Source organism: Punica granatum, chromosome 5, assembly GCF_007655135.1.
Source record: "Punica granatum isolate Tunisia-2019 chromosome 5, ASM765513v2, whole genome shotgun sequence".
Taxonomy (NCBI): Eukaryota; Viridiplantae; Streptophyta; class Magnoliopsida; order Myrtales; family Lythraceae; genus Punica; species Punica granatum.
The window spans coordinates 4823149-4840368 of record NC_045131.1 but is presented as its reverse complement, the minus strand read 5'-3'; the positions used below and the strand labels follow the sequence as shown (position 1 = coordinate 4840368).

The 17220-nt window shown below is 33.2% G+C and overlaps 2 protein-coding genes across 2 annotated transcripts; one reads left to right on the top strand and one right to left on the bottom strand.

Moving 5' to 3' along the window:
• Positions 1-354: 354 nt before the first annotated feature.
• LOC116208141 (ABC transporter F family member 5-like) lies at positions 355-4697 on the top strand. The gene is made up of 10 exons (XM_031541403.1): positions 355-1015; positions 1575-1948; positions 2181-2522; positions 2641-2781; positions 2876-3055; positions 3177-3332; positions 3537-3638; positions 3759-3887; positions 4056-4160; positions 4247-4697. Exons 1-10 carry the CDS (start codon positions 541-543, stop codon positions 4340-4342), a joined length of 2100 nt encoding a protein of 699 aa, XP_031397263.1. The 5' UTR covers positions 355-540; the 3' UTR covers positions 4343-4697.
• A 65-nt stretch (positions 4698-4762) lies between these two features.
• LOC116208142 (probable WRKY transcription factor 50) lies at positions 4763-7579 on the bottom strand. The gene is made up of 3 exons (XM_031541404.1): positions 7243-7579; positions 6985-7131; positions 4763-5254 (listed from the first exon to the last, which is right to left on the bottom strand). Exons 1-3 carry the CDS (start codon positions 7464-7466, stop codon positions 5026-5028), a joined length of 600 nt encoding a protein of 199 aa, XP_031397264.1. The 5' UTR covers positions 7467-7579; the 3' UTR covers positions 4763-5025.
• Between the last annotated feature and the right edge of the window lie 9641 nt (positions 7580-17220).

Here is a 17220-nt window from a genome sequence, read left to right as displayed (position 1 = left end):
AGAAAAAAATTCAAATAAGTTCATAATTATTTTGATCCAAAAATAGGAAAAAATATATTGAATTGATTAGCTGATATATGTGAGTTCATAAATCCAAAAAATTCAGAGAATTAAAATTTTGCACGCAAAATAAGTATAAAATCTAAATTTACACTTTCACTAATTTCACGACCGAAAAATGTTCTATTATATCTTTTTCTTTCCTGAAAATGTTTGTTTAAATTAAGCACTCTTGATATGTCTTTGCTAAGAAATTAGGGCATTAATAAAAGGAGAAAAAAAGTAAAAAATAAAAAGGCAGGAAAAGGAAATAAAAAACAGTAATTGATTTGTCCGATCCACGGAATCTTCTTCTGAGCATATTTCGGCGGAGGGCTTCTCCTCCTCTCCCTCCCCCTCTCTCTCTGGTTTCCTCCGTCACACACACACACACTCTCTCTCGGAGTGTGTGAAAGCGAGTCGAGTGAGTCGGCCTCCCAACTCACTCCGTTCGCCTCCTTCCGCAAGCCCTCCTTCCTCCATTTCTCCCTATTATCATCCATGGATTTATCCACAAAGCTTGCCTTCCGCCCCCTCGTCCGCCCAATTTCATCCCCTCTACCTTCCCAATTCCTCAAAGTCAGCCCTTGCCCCGCCAAGTTCTACCGCCACCTCAGTCCTAGCCCTAGAAAGCTCTGCTGCAAGGCCGACAACAGGGTCTCCGCGCTGGCCGTGGACACCGCGGTGGCAGAGACGAAGCTAACCGAGGAGGAGATTGAGTCCCTGTTGTCGAACGGCTCGGAGGGGGAGTACGAGCAGAAGAATGCGAAGAAGCGGGGCAACACCCGCGGAGCTTCGGGAATCTCGTCGGGGGTTAAGCTCGAGAATGTGAGCAAGAGCTACAAGGGTGTGACTGTGTTGAAGGATGTGAGCTGGGAGGTGAAGAAGGGGGAGAAGGTCGGGTTGGTCGGAGTTAATGGCGCCGGGAAGACGACCCAGTTGAGGATTATCACGGGCCAGGAAGAGCCCGATTCGGGTACTTCTCTTCCGAACGTTCCGGCATTCATTTCCCTCCAAAATTGCCTATTATCTGGATAACGTTCTGCTGTATAGTCAGTATCATCATGGATAATTGTTCACTTTAACTAGCCAAATGATGTATTTTTGTTATGGCGATGCATCTTATGATGCATTTAATTGTTGATAAAGCAATTCGATTCATTCTGTTCGGGTAATAAGCAATTTGATTAATAGGAAAAGTTGGGTCTTGCTGACTTATGTCGGCTTTTCTTGGGTCGATCAATTTCTTTTTGGACTGCCATATCACACTGTGCGAAGTTTCATTTTTGATAAGCCTAGTATTACCAAAATTGAAAATTTGAAGCATTTGAATCGTCTGAGAGGAGAAGCTTGTCTTATTTCAGTCAAGATGCGCATTAAGTTTTGTTTTTGGTCTCAATTTTCCCAAAGAGATTCGGACATATTATGAAAGAGCCATTTACTTTTGCAGTTTTTGGCTTACTCTGTCTCTATCTGATTATGTTATGAAAGAGTCATTTACTTATGCTGTTTTTGGCTTACTTTGTCTCTGTCAGGTAATGTAATTAAGGCGAAACCGAATATGAAGATTGCATTTTTGAGTCAGGAGTTCGAAGTTTCGTTGAGTAGGACGTTGAAGGAGGAGTTTATGAGTGCATTCAAAGAGGAGATGGAGATAGCAGAGAAGTTAGAGAAGGTCCAGAAGGCGATAGAGCAGTCTGTTGATGATTTGGAGTTGATGGGGAGGCTTTTGGATGAGTTTGAGTTGCTGCAGAGAAGGGCACAGGCTGTAGATTTAGATGAAGTGGATGCAAAGATCAGTAAGATGATGCCTGAGCTTGGGTTTGCTCCCGAGGATTCCGATAGGCTGGTGGCCTCTTTTAGCAGTGGCTGGCAGATGAGAATGTCCCTTGGGAAGATTCTTCTTCAGGTATACCCCCCTGGTATCATTGTTATGTTGGTTTGTCCTGATCTGAGAAAACAAGCAAGATGTTATGTCGGTCTTGGCAGGCAATATCTTTATTGAGACTTGACAGGTTCAGTACGTTGTAATCAGCATTTCAATATTTCTCTTTGTTACACATGACCTTTCAGTGACCAAATGTTGCAATCTTCCAATAAAATGATTTAGAGCTAATTACTTTCACTCTTATGTTGTGCAGGAGCCTGACTTGTTACTTCTTGATGAGCCCACAAACCACCTTGATCTCGACACAATTGAGTGGCTGGAAGGTTATTTAAACAAGCAACAGATTCCCATGGTCATTATCTCTCACGATCGGGCTTTTCTAGATCAACTTTGTACTAAAATCGTGGAAACTGAGATGGGGGTTTCAAGCACTTTTGAAGGAAACTACTCTCAGTATGTCATATCAAAGGCAGTAAAGGTCGAAGAACAGTATGATAAATGGGAGAAACAGCAGAAAAAGACTGAAGACACAAGAGACTTGATAAGTAGGTTGGGAGCAGGTGCAAACTCTGGCCGTGCTTCGTCTGCTGAAAAGGTAAAGCCGTGTTAGAAGTATTTCTCCAAACGCAATGATTAAGGAATGATATGTGCTTGTAATTTAATATATCTAAATCTGCTTATTATTGTCCTGAGTCCCTCCTTTCTTGTTGCAGAAATTGGAAGGACTTCAAGAAAAGGAGCAAGTTGAGAAGCCATTTCAGCGCAAACAGATGAAGATTAGATTCCCCGAGCATGGGAGAAGTGGACGGTCAGTTATTACCATCAAGAATCTTGATTTTGGATATGGTGATCAGGTGGGCAGTTTAAATTTCTTCTCTCATGTGCATTTGTTGGCACTAAGCAATGGAAGTTATCCTTCTAACCAAAAAATTTGTCCATATATCCCAGGTTCTGTTTAACAAAGCCAGTCTGACGGTTGAAAGGGGAGAAAAGATCGCGGTTATTGGTCCAAATGGTTGCGGAAAGAGTACCTTGTTAAAATTGATCATGGGTCTGGAGAAGCCAAGAGGAGGTGAAGTTATACTCGGGGAGCATAATGTCTTTCCAAATTACTTTGAACAGAATCAGGTCCGTAAGATCTTAGTTCCCTCCTACTCAACCAGTGGTTGCCATTCTTATTGATTTTGAATCTTTTCTTCAGTATGCCTTGCTTATGCCGGACTCTGACTCTATGGCTTGCTCGTTCTAGGCGGAAGCACTCGACCTGGACAAGACGGTTCTCGAGACTGTAGTGGAAGCTGCAGAGGACTGGAGACTTGACGATATAAAGGGACTCCTTGGTCGCTGCAACTTCAAAGCTGATATGCTTGACCAGAAGGTTGCCCTTCTGAGTGGTGGTGAGAAGGTGAGCTGCCAATATTCCATGTTCTCCCTCTGACAATCAACTTTGCTATTAGCTATATCTATGCTATTAAACACGAAATCTCCCTTCTCTGTCAAACTTCCACCTTCTGAAAACTGTCCCTGTTAATGTTAATTTATCCAATAAAAGATATTTTCTTTTTGTGTGGTCTTCTAATTTACTATGTTGCCCTGTTGGAATTTTTAGGCAAGGCTTGCTTTCTGTAAATTCATGGTGAAACCGTCAACTCTACTTGTCTTGGATGAGCCGACTAATCACTTGGACATACCTTCCAAGGAAATGCTCGAGGTTAATTCTCTCTCTTTCTCGTGACTTAGTTAAGTATCATAGTTATACTCTCTTATACTCTCTTGTGCATGATCTTGTTCACATTAACCAACTGGATGAACCCTACTCTTTTTCAAACAGGAGGCTATAAGGGAGTACAGTGGCACTGTCATCACTGTTTCCCACGACCGATACTTTATAAAGCAGATAGTGAATAGAGTTATAGAAGTGAAAGACGCCTCTTTACAGGACTATGCTGGGGACTATAACGTAAGTCCTGACTTATAACTTAAGCTTTAACTTACAGGAGGTGGTTGTAAGAGGGAAATGGATTATCTTGGAGTATCCAATACTTTACCAATCCTTCGAATGCATGTAGTGATGGTGAATGGGTATATACTCTGTACATGATGTATTCAACTTTCAAAACATTTGCAGTATTATCTAGAGAAGAACTTGGAGGCCCGAGCACGAGAACTTGAACGAGAAGCAGAGCTCAATGAGAAGGCTCCCAAACCCAAAGCCAAGTCGAAGATGTCGAAGGTAAGCAATATTGTGAATCAGTTCAATTTGCTGTTGATGGTCTACGGTGATTTATGTGAAGACTGAATGCCCTTCATCCTCTGCAGGCCGAGAAGGCAGCACGTAAGCAGCAGAAAGTCCAGGCCTTCCATGCAGCTAAACAGAAGTCAAAGGGACTGAAAAATGCCAAGAGATGGAACTGATGACACACGAAGTTTCTTCTTTCCATCTGCCGTGACGGCCCCTCAACAGTTATAGAGCTGGAAAGGCATTGATCGGAAGCATAACTTCATGTTGTACATAGAAGATTAGTCGAAATATGTTTTGGGGTATACATTTGACGATGTAATAATACTACATGTCCGATATTCGAATGCAGATGGGCTCAACAGGAGATTGTACTCCCTCTTTTTTGGGAAGGTACAAGAGTTTAGCAAACCAAGCCCCTTTCTGGGGAAGATTGCTCTTACCCCGTCAATTTGTTATAGTATGTAACTTACCAAAAGTGGCTGCAACATTATTCGTGCCGGTCATATATATAATATATATATTACATCATATTGTATGTACATGCCATTTGATGACTCAGTGTCTGCAGCATTGAATTTCTATATCCAGACTTCTATTTCAATAAAAGTTACCTCGGATCTATTATAACGCGATGGAATGGAGAAACAAATTAAGCTTCTTAAAGTAATGATTCTATCAAAGATCATGTGGCATGAGCAGGCCTTGTTCCAGACAGTATGTAAATCACTATACACGGGTACTCCATGGGCGCATGATATAGTCACCGCAGCCCTGATCCATACAAATCGACTATCTGGAATATGATTATAGGTTTAGCCGAAACGAATAATAATTTGCATGTATATGTATGCTCTTTCTATGAGGATGGAGAGGAGTGGGAATAGTTATTGGAATAAGCAGCAGCTTGGGGCTCAGTGGAGGTGGCGTAGTAGAGGAGAGAGTTGAGATTAGAAGAAGAAGTTGAAGAAGGGCTGTGATGGTTGTGGACTCCTTCATAAGTAGTGATGACATAGCTGGCGTCTTCTCGGTCCCTCTCCACCCTCTTCTTTACCAGGCAACCCCCACTTGAACACTTGTAATAGTTCCTGCATATATATGTGTGTGTGTGTCAAAATTTTTATATATATAAGAAATTAAAAAGAGTAATTAAAGAGAGAATATCATAATCAATTGAAAGGGCTTTTTGTCCATTAATTAAGATCCAATTATAATATCTCCTACATGAATAAATTAGTTCTGAAATAATCTAAATACATGTATGTTACTTCAAATATAGATTATAAAGGCACGTGGTTAATTATTAGTTTTATGGATGTGTATATATGTATATATATGCTGGTAGACCCAATATAGCGTGGACTTCTTTTTGTCTGAATGAGAAAGGAGCATCATGTGGTTATGATGGATGCAACTATTGTTTACACAATGTATGCTTATAGAAAAATGAAGAAAGGCATTATATAAACGTTTATATATATATATATATGTATGTATATATGTATGCATGCAGCTAGCTATAGTAATTCAAAATGCATTTCTTAAATGCAATTCTTACCTGGGAATCAATATGACTTACCCATGTCCAGTAAATTTTCTTTTATGTGGAAGAATGCAGACAAGAAAAAGCTGAAGGCGACATTAAATCTCGAATACTAATATAATAGACATGAAGTTTGTGAGATTCCAATCCCAAAAACACGTTGAAATGTATGCGTTTTCAACACCGATTAAGATGCTTAATAACATATTAACATGGTGATCGAGAAATTAAAGTAGTCGATCAAGACATGTCGCAACTTGAGCACAACTATGAAACCAGCTATTGTAATATATCCAAACATGATATTATATAATTAATCACAAATTACCAGTTCTCTCCAACATAAGACATGAAAAGCGTATGCAGTAGTGAGAAAGACCGAAAAATACATCATGTTACAACTTGATTTAACGTTTTAGCAGCATAATATAATATGGATACAAGTCTCTTTATGAACGTCCACTAGCACCTAGCTAAACGGTGATAATATTGAATGAATGGGCCATCGAATAGGACTACACATGCGTGATGCATCTCATTTCGAAAATGAAAGCTTTGGACTGACATTTGTTCACGTGTGTGTGTTGTGTGTGTGTGTGTATATATATATATATGTATTGCTTTTCATCAGAACCACTGAAACGATTTCAAGTTATGATATTAATAATACCCTCTAATTACAATAGTTCATTGGTGGGGAACCGAGCTTGTTTTGATCACGGGTTTGGGAGAATTATGGAAGTCATTACCTTCCATAGCTCACTTCTATACCCGCGATTTAAACAAACTCTTTAATTTCTGTTCCATGTATGCACATCATAATATACAATTGCTGCTCTTTATTATTAATGATCGTCCTAAAAGTGATATCATGTGCAGATTAATGTACTGTGCTGTTGGATGCGCAGTAACACAAGTAGTCTATGAGGTATCGGGTTTGATCCGTGGGACTTTCGTGCCCATTTATTTAACCTTATTATTTTTATTCTTATACTAGATCATAGATATCCCTTATTATATAAGAAGAAGAAGAAGAAGAAGAAGAAGAAGAAGGTAACTCCTCTAGGTTGTCGATCGACGGATGATAAAGTGGAAATATATACATACACATAGATATAAATTAGTAAAAGAGAATGCAACACATTAATTTAATATATATATATATATATATATATCTCTTGAATTTTCTCTTTTTCATCTTTTTTTTTTGGTGAAATCATCATAATTACTTATGAATATATTGTCAGAGAAAGGACATAGCGAAGATATTTATACCTTGGATTTGGGCTGTTCTTGACCGATTTCTTCCCATATTTTCTCCATTTATATCCATCGTCCATTATCTCCAGTTCCGATTTTGTTCTGAATGCAACCTTACTCCCACGTTCTATCTTCTTTTCCTTCAACCCCTTTACATGCTTTCTACAGAAAAGAAATATATATACAACCAAAAGATCACTTATACTGAAGCAGAAGAAATATTCCAAAAGCAAAAAATAAGTAGCATTTGGATCAGATCTGAGATTCACTTGCATGTTATCATTGGAGTAGTCTTCCTCAGCCGCATGAACAAACCCATTTGGGTTGTCTTCGACTTTCTCCGATGAGGACGAGGTCGCCATATTCTCCACCCCGAGGTTGTCCCAAGTCCCATCTCCAGGCACGAGATAATCTGATAATTCAAACTCAAAGGGCTCGAAGTTCTCGGCGAAGTTACTGTAATTGTAACTAGGGCTAGGGTTTCCAGGGTAGTCCATGGCGTAAGAAGGAAGCTAAGGGAGACGAATGTGATGGATTATGCTTTTAACAAATATATAATATTAAATCATTATATATATATATACATTTTTTATTTTTTTTCCTTTCTTTTCTTTCCCCTCTGGGAGCTCTTTCGTCTCACTTTCTAGGAGGGTTGTCCGAAGCTGCTTGAGAAAAAAAGACAAGTGCCATATAGCGGATAAGAGAATGACGTCAGCATGGTGACGTCATAATTTCTCAATGTTTTTGCAATCTAGTGATGATGTGGGTCTCACTTAATTGTACAAAATATTTTACGTAAATTATATGATAATGCAAAAATTACAGATCTTGTAAAGGGCGATTTGACGGCGTCAATAGCGAGATAACGGTTTGTACTATACTGAAACAATTTCGAAACATTTTATACCATCAAGTAACAAAAAAAACTTTTTATCCCATATTAAATAAATATTTTTAAAATTTTTTGGACCACCTGTGCAATTTACCCTTTCATTTACCAAATAAATATCTGAACCCACCGATAGAACTGGAGAATATATATATGGAAAGCATCATAACAAATATGTGGACATATATAGAGCAGAAGCTCCTACTTCGAGTGATCAATTGAAATTTCAATTTAGTGCATCTCAAAATGCATTACGTCGTTGTCTTTATGTTATCTACTGTGTATGGGGATTTTTTCTCTGATGACGATATCGTGTATAAGGATTGGTTTCACGCAACTTTTTTTGGGTGAAAAGTTTCACGCAACCTTAAAGAAAGTATAAGACGTGGTCACTGTCCTCGACTATATGCTGTTCAGTTTGTCTATCAATTAACCTATGCTGAGCATACATCCATTCACCAACACGTACATAAATATATATCTTATGCTAACTAGGACTGGAAATATGTGTCCTAATTTTGAGATAAAAAATCTCAACAAAAATGTAAATAAATAAAAGTTACGAGGGACTATGAGTGCTTTTGTTCTCCGTCAACTATCTCGTTTGTAAAACCCGTATTTTATCAGATATTGAAATTATGCGAGTGCACTATATGAATCTTTTGGACAATAATTATGGAAGGACTATGTCATATAATATATTTTCTTAATGTACCTTAACCAGTTAACCTGCAGATACGGTTGAAACATTTTTTTTTTCCGTCGGTAGGTATTGAAACATTCTTTTATCCCCTAATTAAAAAAGAAAAACCAACCTTCTTAATGTAGCACTTTATCAGTGTAGCTATAGGGCTGATGTTAGATTTCCATATAGAGGATATGATTTTCTTTTTTCAGTTGTAATGTAAGCACATAGTGAGAGCACAATAAAATCATGGTGTGCCCCTTCATTATCGTCAACTCCATTGCAGGCTGAAGCTAATGCAGTTCTCCTTGCCATCTCTTTTGCCATTGATTTTGATCGGTCGAAAGTATGGATCGTTGGTGATGCTTTAATTCTCACGCTATCCTTTGGCCAAAGCATGTTCCCTGGGAGCTTAAGGCCATTTTATCGGATATTACTGGCTACTTTCTAAATTTTCGGATTGGCGTTGTTCTTGAGTTTCTCGATCGGAGAACCTTCATGTCCACGATCTTTGCCAACTTGGCTTAGGTCAAATTTTGATGTTCTGCATATGTATGAAGGTCTACCTTGTACAAATGATCTTTAGTACTAATGAATAAATTCAGTTTATCCATAAAAAAAAAGTTATAATGGAAGCACATGAGTCTAATATATATAATAAAATTGAAATTCTAATAACTAATAAAAAGGGCATAAGTAGTCTTATAATGAGTATTAAATTTGAAATTCTTAGTTATAAGGCGAAAGCGTACGTCACTACGTTATTTCTTTGATAGAGAATACCATCTTTTAGTAGTGTCATAGTCTAGCGTAACTCGAGCAGCGAAAATAATGAATGTGTTGTTGAATTGTGAAAAAAAAAAAGTAATAAATAGTTGAGTGAATTTAGTATTAAAAATTGAATTGAATGGATACAAAAATTGAAGAAAAAGAAAAAATTAATAATTATGTTATTGAATTGAAGATAAATAAAGTTAAGAGGAGTAGAGTTAAAAAAAATCTAAAACCTAACATGAACATTCAATTTTTTAAAAAAATTATACCAATTGTCTTTCATTTAATTGAAAGGTTTTTAATCACTATTAGACATTGGATATAAGTTGATATTGCTATCTAAATTTCATATTAATAATAGTTGTTTACAATCTTATGATTGTTCTCAAGTATCAATATTTTCTTACGTTATGATGTAACGGAATTTTTTTATTGGAAATTTTTTTACCTGTATCGTAAATAAGATAAAAATAAAACATATATATTAGCTTTAGTATGCATGTTTTTTCAAATCTAAAACTCTAAAATTCTCAATATTGATTTTGTAAATAATAATTTCTTTAGAAAAACAAATTTAGAAAATAAAAATAAAAGTGAAAAAAATAAAGGAGGTTTCTTTTTTAAAAGCAAACGTTTCCTAAAGGTCTCTATTATTCATGGACCGCCGGTAAAAGCATAGATGCAAGATTTCTTTTTTAATAGATATATATATATCGTAAATATGGAGTATGTCTATGTGCCCCAACTTACGTATCTATCACCCAAGTGAACCTAATGGGAATGCGAGAATTGACTGACTAGGAATTGAAATGAGAAAGAGCAACGAAAGGACGATAGGATAAGATCCTTTGACCCCATCAATTAATTCTTTTCCCCCGAAAACTCTAACATAATATTAAGTCACGGAGAGAGCAAATACTTTCATTTCTAGGTATTTAGTATTTTCAATTTAAATGTTTAATTTTTCTATTATTCGTAATGAAATATTCTAAATACTGAACAATTAAATTAAAAGGAAAATAAACTAAAAAATCAATTACTTTTATGAAATTTTTCGATCTATCAATTTTTTAAATTTTTGCCTGAAAATCACAACGTTTACTTCTATTTTTCCGATCTACCAATCCGTTAATTGGGCCATCAAAACTGTTGACGTGGCCGTTAACGGTCCTGATGTGGCAAACGGTTCCCTACATTAATGGCAAGCCACAAACTTTTTAACCTAAAAAATCACATAATTTGTTTTTTTTTTCATCTACCAAAATATCAATAACTTTTTCCTCATCCAACCAAAACATCAATAACTTTGAAAAATCACATAGTTTGCTTATGGTCCATCATCTATCAAAATATGATTTCTTTGAATGATTATAAATTTGAATTAGAGACCCATATATATATATATATATATATGTTGATTTGAATGTTAAAAGAAGTTTTAACAGAAAAGAAGTGTTAGAAAGTTTGTCATCTGCAAATAAAAAAAAAATTCATATTTGTTATCATATTAAATGATATAGGAATTTAGACATATTATACTGCGAAGATAATAAACATACCAAAATAACCATTCCAACATAACTTATGCACACCAACATCTATAAAATTTTAGCATGGTTATTTAACATGATTGAACTTGTTGGACACGGAGACCAATTACTTTAACATGATTCAACTTATTTTGGCATGGTTATTTCGGCATGATTCACGTAGATATATATTTCTGAGACCGATTGTTATTAAATTTTGACAATGAGATATGATGAAAATGCTGAACATAAAAATTCATCATATTTACATTTACCTAAACTGCTAACATAAAATTGAAAAATCCTAAAATTCTAAATAAATTTATCGATAAAAAGAATAATTAAAATACTCACATTCAAAAATCTAACCGTGGATGTACCTAAAATTAAACTATGTACTTGTGAGAAAATAACAATCGCTCCAAATATCTATATCTATATGTTTTAAAAATTAAACTAAATTCATTTTTCTAAAAAATTTAAAAAAATATGAGAAAATAACGGCTGGTTCACAAATCCATATATATATATTTTTAAAATTTAAATTAAAAATAAAAAAATAAAAAAATAATGATCAGCTCCATAAATGTATATCTATATATTTCTAATATTTATAATTTAATTATTTAGAAAATGCTCAAAAGATCGAGAAAATTCTATTAGAAAACGAAGTGTTCTGGGACCATCTGGCATGATTCACTTTTATCCTATTTTCATATATATACAAATAGAAACTTAGATATATTATATTGCAAAGACAATAAACATGATAAAATAAACTTTCTAACAGAACTTATGTCTAAGAAGTTGAATCATACTAAAATTTTATAGATACTAGTGTGCACAAATTCTGTTGGAATGATTATTTTGATATGATTATTGTTTTTGCAGTATATTATGTTTAAATTCTTATATTATTTAATGTGATAACAAATATTGATATTCTTTTAATTTACAAATGATAAACTTGTTACTATTCTAACACTTATTTTCTGTTAAATATTCTTTTAACATTCAAATCAACATACATATATATTAGTCCATAATTCAAACTTATAATCATTCAAAGAAGTTATGTTTTGGTAAATATGATTTTTGAAAGAAGTCATATTTCAGTAGATGAGGGAACATAAACAGACTATGCGATTTTTTAGAGTTATTGATATTTTGGTAGATGAAGAAAAATTTCTTGATATTTTGGTTGATGAGAGAAAAAAAAAGAAGCAAACTAAGTGATTTTTTAGGTTAAAACATTTATGGGATGCCATCCACGCAGAAAACCATCTGCCACATCAGCGTCGTTAATGGTCACGTCAGCAATTTTGACGGTCAAATTAACGAATTGATAGATGAGAAAAATCGTGGTACACGTTGTGATTTTTCTAGCTAGAATTTAAAATTTTGATATATCGAGAAATTTCATGAAAATAATTGATTTTTCAGACTATTTTTCTTAAATTAAATATATATATATATATTTGAGTTGTATAAGGAGACCCTTAGATTTAATGTATAAAATAAAATTAATTGAATATAATATAATATATCAACACGACTCAAAGTCATTGTTGACCAACCCTCTCTTTTTAGGTTTTCCCCCACATCCAACGAATCTGATAGAATCTTTAGACTGTTTTTTTTTTTCCCAGTAATATCATTTGTTGACTAGTGATCAGCTAGAGCACATTGGGAAGCAAAATGGAAGCTTCGTCTACTTAATAATTACCTTGTGGATGTGGCGTTTCCCACGTACGATTGGTATATACGAACATAGGAAGTGATGTTCACTCATATTATATGCATATATGATATATGTTTATATCATAATCACCTGTATATTAGCTATTTAATATCCAACCGTGGAGATGTCTCAAGAAGATCTATCCATGTCAAGGGAGAGGGGACGAAACTTATTCTGGTCATGCAAAATTCTAGAAGAAAAATAAGCAAATGCTAGTATATAACGAGGAAGAAGAATTAATGTGGGATTGTGATCAATTTAAGAATTAATGTGGGATTGTGGTCATGGGGTGGGTCCCCGACATCAGTGGATAAGCCCCATCCATTCCCACCAAAGCCTGCATATATAAAATCTATATGTATGTACATATATCTTACCATATATATAGAACTCTGATTATGCTTTAAATATTAACTATTAATTTCCGGTACAGTGCATTCGTTGTGACAGCAGCTCACCATCATGAGAATACAGCTTGGCATTAAGCTGGAGTCACACAGAGCAACCTGTGAAGCATTCCATGGCGACTTAGAAGATCCATGGCGTATTTCTGCTGAGTTAGATACATACCCGGAGACCGAAAAGCGTCAATCCCGGTTAAAGGACCAAGATCTTTCATATGAAACGGCTCGCCAAGATTCAAATAATTAGTTTTCAAAATTCCCATTTTAGTCCAAGCGTCGTATAAGGATTTGCTTTCGTTTTGGGTTGTTGACGACAACGTCGTACCTAAATTCCCAATTATACGTCTAGTCAATAGTCATTGGTCAGGCGACTCACTAAAGTAAAACAAAGGAATCATTTCAGTGTTGATATTAATGGTTTCAAGATTAAACATTGCGATTTTGTAATAGTAAATGCACTTATACGAATATCATTATATTAGTTGCAAAATACCTGTTATTCATAATTATTATATATACACATACGTTTTTTTTCTATTCGTGTCCCAAAAAGATAAGATAATACTAGATAAGTGTCTACGCTATGCACGAGGTTTATTAGCTGCTTACATTTCGGATGGTTCGCAACTCCGTACCTAAATCTCTAATTATACGGTGTAGTCCTTGGTGATGTCACTTTGTTAAAAAAAAGAAAGGAAGAGAGCGTTTTAGTGTTGATCGATATTGGTTTCAAGATTCAACATTGCGATTTTGTGGTAATAAACGTACCATATGATATCAGTTGTTGTGCAATACCTACTAATATATATATATATGCATTTTCTCTATTCGCGTCATAAAAACATAAGATAACATAAGACCCAATAACGATGCAATACTTCATCGTGAAATTGTAACAACATACATCTAATTTTAATCATTTAAAATACGACAATATATATTGTACTTTTAAACCGCTGCATATATTATAATTATAGTAAGTATTATAGTTACAACTTGTCCATGGGATAAAAGTCGTGGAGTGGATGGGAGTAGTAGGAAGCGGAAAACAAGGTTTATTATTTTTCAACCAAAAAAAATTAATTTATTAGGAATTGTGCCAAAAGAGGCCCAACTAAAGCTAATTTCTGAAGGTCCATTTTGGGAAAGGATGGGCCTGATTGAGCCCAAAACTGACTATCTGCCAACCCAGTGCAAATCATTAGGACAGAGAATCGGCCCAGCAATGTTCAAGTATATTCTTTTATATATAATTTATTATCAAAGAAACAGATCATTATTGGTAAGGCATAATATATATATATATATATATATATGAAAGAAACATACAAGGTGGATCGAGTCAGATGGCCTCAAAACGCTCCGTTTCTGAATAAAATTTTCTTGGTTTTTTGAGTTTTTAAAATTTTAAATTATCTTTGATTATAAAATTAACAACAAAATCTTTTGAAATAATATTTCATTTGAAAAAACGAAAATACCATATTTTTTTTATACTACGGTGATCTCCAATTGAAGACAATATGAATTTTTTAAATGGACTTTTTAGGTTTTTAAATTTTCTAAATTTTCTAAATTATTTTTAATAAAAAATATTTTTTGAAATCATAAAATCTAATTTATTGATTTCTTTAATTTTTATAATTTATTTATTATTTAATAATCTTGAATTTTTAATATGAAAGTTAATATTTCATCCCTGATGGCTTTAGAATACTTCGTTTCTAAATGGAATTTTCTTATTTTTTGAGTTTTTTAAAATTTTAGATTATACTCAATTATTATATTAGCAGCAAAATTTTCTAAAATAATATTTCATTTAATTAAATTAAAAAATACCATCAAATCTTTTGGATAATACGGTAATCTTCGTTGAATGCAATATGAATTTTCCAAATGGAACTTTCTAGGTTTTTAAAATTTTTTTAATTTTCTGAAGTATTTTAATAAAAAAATATTTTTTAAAAGATATCTCATCATAAAATACGCTTTTCTTTTTAAATTTTTATAATCTATATATTATTTAAGTAATCTTGAAATTTTTTAAATAAAAAATAATATTTCATCACATAAATATTAATATTAAAATAAGTATATATTATTATATATTCATACATAATATAGATATATTAATATATAGTTATGTGGACAACTTTTAGTATATATAATAAGAAAAATATATATGAATTATATTATATATATATATCTATTTTTAAAAAATAGATTAGATAATATTTTATAGATATATATAGAATTTTCTAGATTTTTTGAATTTTTATTTTCGGAATTATTTTTAATAAAAAAATATTTTTTAAAAGATATATAATCATAAAATCCAATTTCTTGATTTCGTTAATTTTATAATATATATAGCATAATGTATTTGAAATAAATGAGAAGATTTTATTATATGTATAGATACATTTTAATAATCATATCTAATTTTTTAAAAATAAATATTAATATTTCATAAATAAATATTAACATCAGTATATATATTAGTATATATTCATACATAATATAAAATATGTTAATATATGGTTATGTGGACAACCTTAAGTATATATAGTAAGAAAAAGTAGATATGAATTATATGTTTTTGTAGATATTTATTTTTAAAAATAGATTAGATAATATTTGTAGATATATCTAAAATATATTTTCTTTTCAAAAAACAAATCAGATTTGTTCACTGGAAAAAAAAAACAAATCAGATTATATTTTATCTATATTTTGTTTGATAGTTATAAATATGAATTATCACACTTATAAATAGGGGCCTATTCAGCTCTTTGTCTATAACTAGCTCTCGAAACTATGTCTCTCTCTAGATGTAAGTGAGTTGATTAAATTATGCATTGATTTTTCTTTTATTTTTATCTAAAATTTTCATTCTTTTATTTTTCTCTAATTTTTTGCTATTTTCATATTTTTTTTAGAAGATTGGTGATATGAGTTTTATCTCTCGAAAGTGAGTTCTTCTACTACTAAGTGCGAATGTTGTTTGTTTATTTTATTATTTTTGTTTCACTTTTGATTCTCCGAGCAATTTTTTTTTTAATTTTTAATTATAATTTTTTTAAAAATTGATGGAACTATTCCATGTAACTTGCAGGCTTCACGACTAGCAATGAGTTAAGCCAAGATCTTGTTTTCAACATATGTAACAGGAAGCAACGTTGTCAGGCTTCGCGGTATATACTTGAAAAATGCAGCATTCGATCCTTGATCAACTATATAATAAAACAATTATATTTTTAATTTTATATATATATATATATATATATATATATAAACAAAAGAAACAATTGTATTGATTTTGTTGCTTGACGTGTCAAAGAGAAGTCTCTTACGTGTTTGACCTGAAGATTTTGAAATAAAGTATTTCCGCGCATGGGAATTATTAAATACATGATTGATAATATTGGCCTCAGGTGATGCATTTATTTCTGCACATGGGAATTACTGCGTGCTGCTAGCTAATTGTTTTGATGTCACCCTTTAAGAAAAACTATTTGAAATCAGAAGATTTTGATTCAATTATCACAAGCGAAATTCAAGATTCTTCATCTCTCTTTATTTTCTCTATTCTAACCGTTTCCTTCTAAAAATCCATTGTTAGAAAGAGAGAAAAAAAAATAAAAAACAATGATGTTTTGATTATTCTTTATATGCAGAAATTATATTTACCTACGGCCCCACGCGTAGTCATCTTTAGCTTGTTAGATATTTCCATAACTTTTTCGTCCAAGAGCTGCGATTCTCCCGTGGGCAGCCAACCGCCACATGAAATGTCACGAGAACATTTCAACTACCCCAACTAGAGGATTGCATCGCCTATTATCACGATGAACAGTCTTGCTAGCCAAAGTTCGATTGCGACCGATATCGCGGATTCATGAGCATGTGAAATGAAAAAATGCCTTACCTAGGCCGGCCTTTCAATACGGCATTGCTCCTTCATGCCGACGAGATTATAAGGGAGGATGAGAAATGACCACATATTGCGGTTTCCCGTCCCATGAGTTAGCTTTTCTCGATTGATAAATGATAACTCGTTGGACATGGAAATGCACCGCTTATGTTAATTTGTCATGGAAAAAGAAGCTTCATTTCGTAACTAGCAGCGAGTCCAAGTCCAAATAATTAATCCAACCTGTAAATAATATAAATAAATGAATGGACAGTTAGTGCAAAATAATAATGAAGATAAAAGAACAGTTGGGAAT

Coding starts and splice junctions, on each gene's coding strand:
- LOC116208142 (XM_031541404.1), bottom strand. CDS start 7,466: ATGGACTACCCTGGAAACCCTAGCCCTAGTTACAATTACAGTAACTTC. Junction 7,132..7,242: donor GACTACTCCAATGATAACAT/GCAAGTGAATCT, acceptor TCTTTTCTGTAG/AAAGCATGTAAAGGGGTTGA. Junction 5,255..6,984: donor AAGAACAGCCCAAATCCAAG/GTATAAATATCT, acceptor ATATATATGCAG/GAACTATTACAAGTGTTCAA.
- LOC116208141 (XM_031541403.1), top strand. CDS start 541: ATGGATTTATCCACAAAGCTTGCCTTCCGCCCCCTCGTCCGCCCAATT. Junction 3,333..3,536: donor TTCTGAGTGGTGGTGAGAAG/GTGAGCTGCCAA, acceptor TGGAATTTTTAG/GCAAGGCTTGCTTTCTGTAA. Junction 3,888..4,055: donor ACTATGCTGGGGACTATAAC/GTAAGTCCTGAC, acceptor AAACATTTGCAG/TATTATCTAGAGAAGAACTT.